The 8,186-nt window shown below is 61.9% G+C and overlaps 2 protein-coding genes across 2 annotated transcripts; both read left to right on the top strand.

The window, feature by feature from the left end:
* Positions 1–4: 4 nt before the first annotated feature.
* Positions 5–3,784, top strand: PROB1 (proline rich basic protein 1; the record flags this gene model as incomplete). The annotated part of the gene is made up of 1 exon (XM_004697020.2): positions 5–3,784. A coding segment is annotated over one exon (2,448 nt), but the record flags the coding sequence as incomplete, so codon positions are not given.
* A 595-nt stretch (positions 3,785–4,379) lies between these two features.
* MZB1 (marginal zone B and B1 cell specific protein) lies at positions 4,380–6,148 on the top strand. Its single transcript, XM_004696654.3, has 4 exons — positions 4,380–4,565; positions 5,257–5,381; positions 5,721–5,831; positions 5,918–6,148. Exons 1-4 carry the CDS (start codon positions 4,389–4,391, stop codon positions 6,075–6,077), a joined length of 573 nt encoding a protein of 190 aa, XP_004696711.1. The 5' UTR covers positions 4,380–4,388; the 3' UTR covers positions 6,078–6,148.
* The last annotated feature ends 2,038 nt before the right edge of the window (positions 6,149–8,186 follow it).

Here is an 8,186-nt window from a genome sequence, read left to right on the forward strand (position 1 = left end):
GTGTGTGGAGGTGGCGCTGGAGGAGCGCGCCGCGCCGGCCAGGTCCCGGACGGTGCCCAAGCGTCAGATAGAGCTCCGACCTCGGCCCCGGAGCCCCCGGCGGGCGTCCGGCGCGCAGCGCCCCGCGCGGCTTCTGCGCACCGGCTCGCTGGACGAATCGCTGAGTCGCCTGCAAGCCGCCGCGGGCCATGTGCAGACTGCGCTCGCCAGAAAACTCAGTCCGGCGCCCCTGGCCCTAAGTAGAGTCCCGTCCGGGCCCACGGAGCGCCTGGAGCCCACGACCCGGGAAACAGCCCGCGGCGCCCGAGTGGTGCAGGAGGAGCCCAGATCCCGACCACCCCGCGCGCAGGACCGTGCCGCCCTCCCCAGAGCCCCACGGCCGTGGCCCAGCCTCCGCGAGCGCGCGATTCGCCGCGACAAGCCCCCTCCAGGGACCGAGCCGCTGGGTCCTGTTAGCTCCAGCATCTTCCTGCAGTCAGAGGAGAAGGTCCCAGAGGCGCCCCACCGGGAACCCAAGATTCAATCTCAGAGAGAGACTTCGAACCCTGCACGGAGTCCGCCCTTCCAGACTAGGAGCCCCTGGCCAGTGAAGCCAGGGAGCCCGTCCCCGCCGTGGGAGGCCCCGAATGGGGCCCTGCGGGGTCCTCGCTGCCCACCTCCCCAGGCCCTGTCCCCGTGGGAACGGGCGGTTCGGAGGGTGAGGAGCCCATCGGTTCACGAAGCTTCTTCCACCTGGGAAAACTGGAATCCAGCCGTCGAGGAAACTGTCAGCAGCAGAAGGAGCCCTTCCCCTCCGACTCTTGCCCAGTGGGATCTGGGAGTTGCCAGGGCAAGAAGCCCAGCCCTTGAAGCTCCCGCCCTGAGGGAGCTTCCACTTCCAGCAGTCTGGGTAGCAGGGAAGGGGAGCCCGTCCCCGCCTGCCATGCCCGGGTGCGCAGCTCCAGATGGTCCTGTAGAAAGGCCGGGGAGTCCATCATCCCCGGAGCCGCGGGCTGCCTCGGTGCAGCGATCAAGAGCAGCTCTGAATGGAGTCACCCAGGAAGCGCAGGCACCATCTACGCCATCCACACTTGGGACTCCAGAGCCAACGGAGGCGCAGAGCCCATCCACGCCGGAGATTCTGGATCTTGCCTTCCGAGGAGGCAGCCAGCCGTCCCTAGAGTTGGTTGCTGCCTGCCAGCCACCGAGCTGTGGGCACGTGAGAGCCCCAGAGGCCGGCGAGCGGCCTGAAACCTTGCGCCCTGGGGAAGCGGCCGCAGGGCATTCATGCGTGGCCATCCGGAGGCCCCGCGACGTGCGCAAGATGGTGAAGACCACGTATGCGCCAACTTTTCCGGAAAGAACCCCAATCTTAGATCTGCCTGTATCGCCCGCCGATCCCCAACTGGAGAAAGACACCAAGCCCAAGGTGCAAGACCCCGAGGCGCCGGGATCCCCCGAGCCGGCTCACTACACTTCTGTCTTTCGTAAGGACTTTCTGCCGATCGTGCCTCACCCCTACGAGCCCTCAGGACCACCCTCCAATCTCGACACGGCCCCCCGAGAGGCCTCGAAGCCCAACGGCATCCCGCGGAGGAGAGCGGAGAACAACACAGCGAAGCCCTTCGCGCGCACTGAGATCCGCCTGCCCCGGGCCCTGGGCCTGCTCCGCCGCGTGGAGGGAAGCCTGGGAGTCCCGGGGCGCGGGCTGGGCGGCCTGGAGCACCCGGATGTGGGGGGAGGCGGCTGCCTCCTCCCCGACGGTACAGGTCAGGTCAGCCCTCCCGAAGGCCCGCGCACCTCACCCCAGGGGTCCTCTCCAGAGCCAGCGAGGACCCACCAGCCTGGGCCACCCGGCCCCAATGACCCTCAGGCATACCGTGGCTTGAGCCCAGAGAGCTCCCCCAAATTGGAAACGGCCCCCGCGCTTACCCTCCCACGGGAGACCCAGGCGAAGGCCCGCGGGACAGCGCCCGCCCAGCCTCGCTCAGCCTCAGCGCCCCCCATGGACCGGTCCCCGGAAGGCCCCTCCCTGGGGGCGCGCAGGCCCCTTGGGACTGCACATCCGGGGAAGGTCCTGGTGGACCCTGAGAGCGGCCGCTACTACTACGTGGAAGCGCCACGGCAGCCTCGCCTGCGGCTGCTCTTCGACCCCGAAAGTGGGCAGTACGTGGAGGTATTGCTGCCACCCTCGCCCTCGGGGCAGCCCCACCACGTCTACACTCCGCTGGCCCTGGGGTCCAGCCTCTACCCAGCAGCCTATGCGCCCGCCGGCCTCTCATTGCCGTCTTCCCCGGGCCTGCCGGCTGTCAGCCCCCAGCTGCCCTGGGCCTCTGAAGCCAGGCCCCCAGACAGGATGTACTGCCTGCCAGTGGGTGGAACCCCCAGCCCTGCACCACCTCTCTTCCTCTGCGCAGCCCCAGCCAGCTCTGGTCCTGCCCAGCAGGGCAGGGCCTCTCTGTTCCCGGTGTGAGGTTGCCTGATGCCCTGCCATCCAGCCCCCTGTCCTCCTCTCCGACCCTCATCTCCGCCCTTGACCTGTGCCATCCGGTCTTCTGACCTGAAGTTGCGTTCAGAGATCTGAGACCCAAGGCTGATGGAGCTGGGGCTCAGGGAGTGAGTGTCTACTTCCTTCCCAGACAAAAGTGTATTTCCCTTCTAGAGCCTTCCCAAGGTGTAGTGTGTGTGTGTCTGTGTGTGTGTGTGTGTGTGTGTGTGTGTGTGTGTGTGTGTGTGTGTACATACGCGCGCCCGCAAAGAATCAAATATGTAAAGACAAGGAGTGCCCAGAAACAGGCCTAGGTGGTACTGGGGTTCCCTCAAGGGGCACCTGAGAATGGAAGCAGAGGGAGACAGGGCTGCCCCCAGAGGTAGTGAGCTGTCTGCTGTCTACCATGGATGCCAGGAGGCACTGGGAAGGCAGAGGGGGAGGACCCTGTTCTCAAAGCTGTCAGCCTATGGAAGAGAAGCTGCTGCCTGGCCTGGAACTCCGGGAGGAGGTGATGGAACAGGCTGGTTCTGAGAAGGAACTGCAGGGGCCAGTAGGTGGAGGTGGAGCAAGGAGGTCAGGTGGGAAGGAGTCATGGCCGGGAGGAGGCACTGGGAAAGAGGTAGGTCAAGGTGGTTGTTCCCCAGCTTCTTCAAGGCCTCAAAGCTGAGCTGACTCACCCTGGGTCAGAAGCAGGGGCTTCAGCCACTCCCACCAAGGGGTTGCGTAGGGAAGGAATAAGACCTTAGGAAGGTCGTAAGTAGGGAGGGTATTGACTGCTGACCCCTCTAGGTCAGGACTGGTGGTAGAAGGGATGTCCTTGTGGGAAGCAGACCCGAGGGACCTGGAGACCTCAGGCAAGGGCAGAAATTGGAGCCCGTGCTCCAACTGTCCTGACGTTCTGGGCACCTCTGGCGGGCTGGGGTCTGGGCACCATAGGAAGAGTCTGTGTGGGCCTGGGAGTGGGAAGTGGTCTGTGTGGAGGGTCTGTGAGTGGTTCTGAGACTGGAAGGGCTGGGTTTGGCTGGCTGCTGTGTCCCACTATGAGTTTAGGGAGGGACAGTTCCCGTTAGAATCAGTGGCAGGGACAAAGAGGCCTCCTCTAAGCTCTTGGTCTCTGGGGAAAATGGGTCCCTGGGAGTCCCTGCCCCCCTGCCCAGAATTAGAAGCTGACTAGAGGAACTATGAGTCAGAGTGACCTGGACATCTCCCCTTGGCTGGAGACACTGGTCCCAATGGCATGGAGCACCCGGTGACATCCCTGGGCCCCACCCCAAATCCTGTGTGTGCAATAAAAAGCTAGCCATTGAACCGTAACGACGGGAGCCACTCTGTGAGGTGCCTTGTTTCCTGCCTCCGTCTCCTAGCACCCCACCCCACCCCCAACACACACACACCTGCCCTGATGCCTGGGGGGAAGGGACCCCAGGACTCAGAGAAGAAAAGCAGGTGTCTTCCACACACTGTAGTATCCCACCCTCGATGAGCCCTCGGCTGGCTGGCCGCTGCTCGGGTGGCCTCCTTTCCATTGATGGCTGAGTGGCTGATCGGCTTTGAGGTCAGTCAGGCCTGGGTTCCAACCTCAGCTCTGCCCCTCTAACTGCACAGATATGGGCTTGTCACTTTTCTCTGAGCCTCAGTCCCTGGTATAGAATTAGAAATGACAGTAACCCTCTCCTCGCACGAGGCGATCAGGGCACAGGAGGTAAAAAGTACTGGTTCCATGTGTCTCAAGCCAGGCTGTCCCCCGGCCAGAACAGGTGCACACGTGGCGTCTTCAGGGCCCAGGGGGAGAGGGGGAGTGGGAGTGGGAGGGCTGAGGTGTCGGTTCCTCATTGGGCTGGGCCAGCCCCACCACACACAGGCAAAAGCACAGCTGCACCCCAACGGCCCACACTTGCTGAGTGTGGCTCCAGGGGCCATGCAGCTGTCACAGGCATTGCTACTATTGCTGCTGGGGGCCTGGGCCATCCCAGGGAGCCTTGGGGACCAGGCTGTGCTCACAGCCACTGCACCACAGATGGATGATGAGGAGAAGTACTCCGTTCATATGCCTGTTCACCTCCGCTGCGACGCCTGCAGGGCTGTGGCCTACCAGGTAAGTCCTCTATACTCCCCCTGCCCTGCCAGACCCCTCCTCAAGGCCGACCAGATCCCACCACTGACCTTGGAGCTCCCCCTCCCCGCCACTCCACCCCACCTCATACAGCAAACCACAGGCCCAGACAGCCATGATATCGGCCTCCCCGCTTTGCCCAACCCCCCAGCTTATTCATTTACTCATCAGAAAAAAAACATCATTCTGGGATAGCCCCATGTATCCCGGGATCCCAGGGGATCACTCTCTTTCCTCTCAGACCCCTCCCTTTCCAGGCCCACCCTCAGATCTGGACCCTTCCCAAATGTCAGTGTCTTGCCTTTGCATTTGGACTTGAGTTCGTGTCTATCTGAGCACGCATATACACCCACTGTGCACTGTTCGCGCCCTGTCTGTGTACTTGCACATGGTATATGTACACATGTCGTGAAGACTGGACTCTGCCCCCTGACCTGTTCTCATGATTTAGAGCATCACGTGGTAATGGGTAGGGGTTTCCCTGTGCCCAGGCCTCACCCTCCACCCCACCACCACCCTCGTGCCCGGTCTTGGGCTGGCCTTGGGAGGGGCAGTGCAGTCTGCCTCACAGGTGCTTCCTGCCCAAATGGCTCCCTTGCCACCTCCGGTTCTCCCAGACCTCACCCCTGGGTGCAGTCCTAAAGCCCTAGCCTGCAGCCCCTCCTCATTACAGATGTGGAAGCATCTGGCAGAGGCAGATGCCAAGCTTCATACCTCAGAGCCCAGGGGACAGCGAGAGCTGAGCGAGTCAGTGTACACAGACGTTCTGGATCGCACTTGCTCCCAGAGCTGGCAGGGGTGAGTGCCAGCCGACCCCTCCCCACTTCAAGGGCAAGTTGCCCCTTCTCCACTCCCCACCATACACACACCCTGCACAGGAGTGCAGGCTGTGGGTAGGGCCTGGCTGGGGGCAGCCTGCCTGCCCCGGAGCTGTGAGCAGGTGGGTGGTAGAGAGGCTCTCAGAGGGGGCCTGGTCTGATGGGCTTGTTTGGTGACCCTGGGCCAGGTGGTTTCCACTAGGGAGAAGCAGCTCTGGGTACAGACCTCAGCCAATGCCCATGAAGCTGTGCACTGTGCCCAGCTTCACAACACCCTGGCTGGGCCCTCACTAATGCTGCATCTCTCTGCCGCCTCCAGCTATGGGGTCCAGGAAGTGAACCACGAGAAGCACTTCATAGGCCCAGGGCTAAGCGAGGGACCCAAGTCACTCATCAGCATGATGGTCACAGGAGGCCCCTGGCCCACCAGGTGAGGGTGGTGGGAGGAGGGTGGGGGGTGCCTGGGCCTGCCCTGGTGGGTTGGGCAGCCTCTGAGCCCCTGCTGTGCTCCCCTAGGCTCACCAAGACATGTTTGCAATACCTGGGGGAGCATGGGGAAGACCGGCTCTATGAGACGCACTGCCAAGGCGGCCGGGAGGCCCTGGAGGCCGTGCTGTGTGGGGGCTCCCGGGGCGCTTGCTGGGAGAAGCCAGCAGTCACAGAGAAAGAGCTGTAGTCGGACAGCGCCTTCCTGGATCCTCGGCTGGAGGCTGAGGCTTCCCTCTGGATGGCCCCCTTTCTTCTGCAGGCCGGCCCCTGGGCGGGGAGGCCCTTCCCTGCATGGCAGCTACTCCCCCTCCTTCCTCCAGCTTCATGGAACGGGGCCTGGGTGGGGGCGAAGGTCTTGCCCTTTGGATTTTAATAAAACCCAGTGGTCTCAACTCTTCCTCTTTGTAAAGGGTGCTTGGGGGGCGAAAGGACAGAGGGTGGTGTTTCTGCTGTTGCTGCTTAGAGCAAAACCAATCCACCTGTGTGAGTGGATGCTGACTTCCCAGATTGGAAATCTTTATGGGAGCAGACACCCTCCTCTTTCTCCCAAGGATTGATTGGCTGGTGAGTTTGAACTGCCGACCTTGCTGTTAGCAGCCTAATGTGTATCTCACAATGCCCCTCGCCTGCCACCCCACCCTCCCATTCAGGGCTCCTTCATGTCCCTTATCAAAACCAAAGTCACTGACTCATAGGTAGAAACTATTTCTGAATTTCCAAGGCTGTAACTCTTTATAGGAGTAAAAAGCCAGAGTTTCTTCCAAGGAGCGGCTGGTGGTTTCAAACCGCTAACCTTGAGTTTAGCAGCCCAGGGTGTAACCACAGGCTCCTGCTGTCCCTGAGAGAGAGGGCCACATACACCCCTAGCCACTTCCCTGAGACTGGGAGCTCTGCCACGGCAGGTAACAGGAGAGTGGCCAAAGGTGAAGATCCACTCAGGGACACTGAGTACGCAGGCCACCTTGTGGACATACCTGCCATGCCACTACGTGCTCTGAGTCCCTCCCGAAGACTCACTGGGTGACAGCCAGGGACCACTCACTTTCTAGACTGCTGCCTCAGGTCCCAGTGGCATGGTTGGGTCCCTGCCTGGGACAGGGCGTGGGGGTGGGGGTAGGATCTCCTGGAACCTGCTGGATTCAACATCTTGACTCCAAGTCCCCCGTCTGTCCCCCTCTGGCCATTTCTTCAGGAACAGAGTCCTAGTTGCTCACCTGGAGTCAGGAACCTGGGATAAAGTTAGACTATAATGAGCAGTTTCATTTGTGGGTGTCTCTGGGAGGGGACGGGAACAGAGACTCTAATCCCCATCTGACTGATACAGAAACCAAGCCTTAGCCAAGGGCAAGGGCTTAGGGTGAGTTCTGGGCTGGGAGGAGGATTCCGACTGGGGAGGATGAGGAGAGGCCAGCAGGTGGCGGATCCCCCTTCTGGCCTGAGGGACCACTCCAGCCACCCTACATCCCACCACCCTCTCCAGGACAGCCTCGGGTGCTGTTCCCACCCTGAGGGCCCGAGAGCCCCCTAGCAACCAGGAGGAAGCCAGGGTCAAGGAGCCAGCGCCTGCGTCGTGGACCTGTGTGACCGGTCCTGTGTGACTCTGGGTGCTGGGGGTCTCTCTGTTTGCCTGTCTGTGAACCTAGGAGCGGGTGTGCCAGCCTGGCCGCTCTCAGTGTGTGTTGTGTGGTTTGGGCTGAATTTCGTGTCCACTGGGTGGGGTGTTTAAGGGTGGGGCTCTGTGTCCATAGCCCCCTGAGGAGAGCGGGCAGAGAGGGAGGGGAGAAAGCGCTGAGGAGAGCCTTTCCTTGAACTGGTCGGACAACTTTGAGACACTGGGAGCAGGAGCCAAGAAGGGAGAGGAAAGAACAGACAGACACACGAAAGAACTAGAGGCCGGACAGGCACACAGACCTGAGCCTGCGGCATGAAGCTACTTCCCAGCTGGAGAGTGGTGCTGCCCGTAAGCCCTCAGGGCAGGGCCTGGCCATGGGCACAGCGACCCAGAAGTAGGTGGACTGTGAGGGGCTGGGGCTGGAGTAGCAGGGAGGGTGGTATAACCTGGAACCCTAGGGCCAGCCCCCACTGAGGACCTCGGTGCCTCCCTCCGTGCCTCCTCTCAGCTAGCCCTCAGACCTCTGAGCCAGGCTGGGCTGGGCCTGCCAGGAGGGAACAGGGGGTGGTGGTGGTGGTGTGTGTGTGTTGGCTTCATGGACTCCAGTGTATGAAGTGTGTGTGTGTGTGTGTGTGTGTGTGTGTGGGCTTGCTTCATGGACTCCAGTGTATGCAGACTCCGAAG

This window comes from Echinops telfairi, unplaced genomic scaffold, assembly GCF_000313985.2.
Source record: "Echinops telfairi isolate 266 unplaced genomic scaffold, ASM31398v2 ScPeMD7_7469;HRSCAF=8507_0, whole genome shotgun sequence".
Taxonomy (NCBI): Eukaryota; Metazoa; Chordata; class Mammalia; order Afrosoricida; family Tenrecidae; genus Echinops; species Echinops telfairi.

What these genes read in the sequence shown, in the direction of transcription:
- MZB1 (XM_004696654.3), top strand. Translation starts at nt 4,389, where the DNA reads ATGCAGCTGTCACAGGCATTGCTACTATTGCTGCTGGGGGCCTGGGCC. An exon ending in GCAGGGCTGTGGCCTACCAG is followed by an intron (nt 4,566 to 5,256) that starts GTAAGTCCTCTA and finishes TCCTCATTACAG; the next exon opens with ATGTGGAAGCATCTGGCAGA. An exon ending in TGCTCCCAGAGCTGGCAGGG is followed by an intron (nt 5,382 to 5,720) that starts GTGAGTGCCAGC and finishes TGCCGCCTCCAG; the next exon opens with CTATGGGGTCCAGGAAGTGA.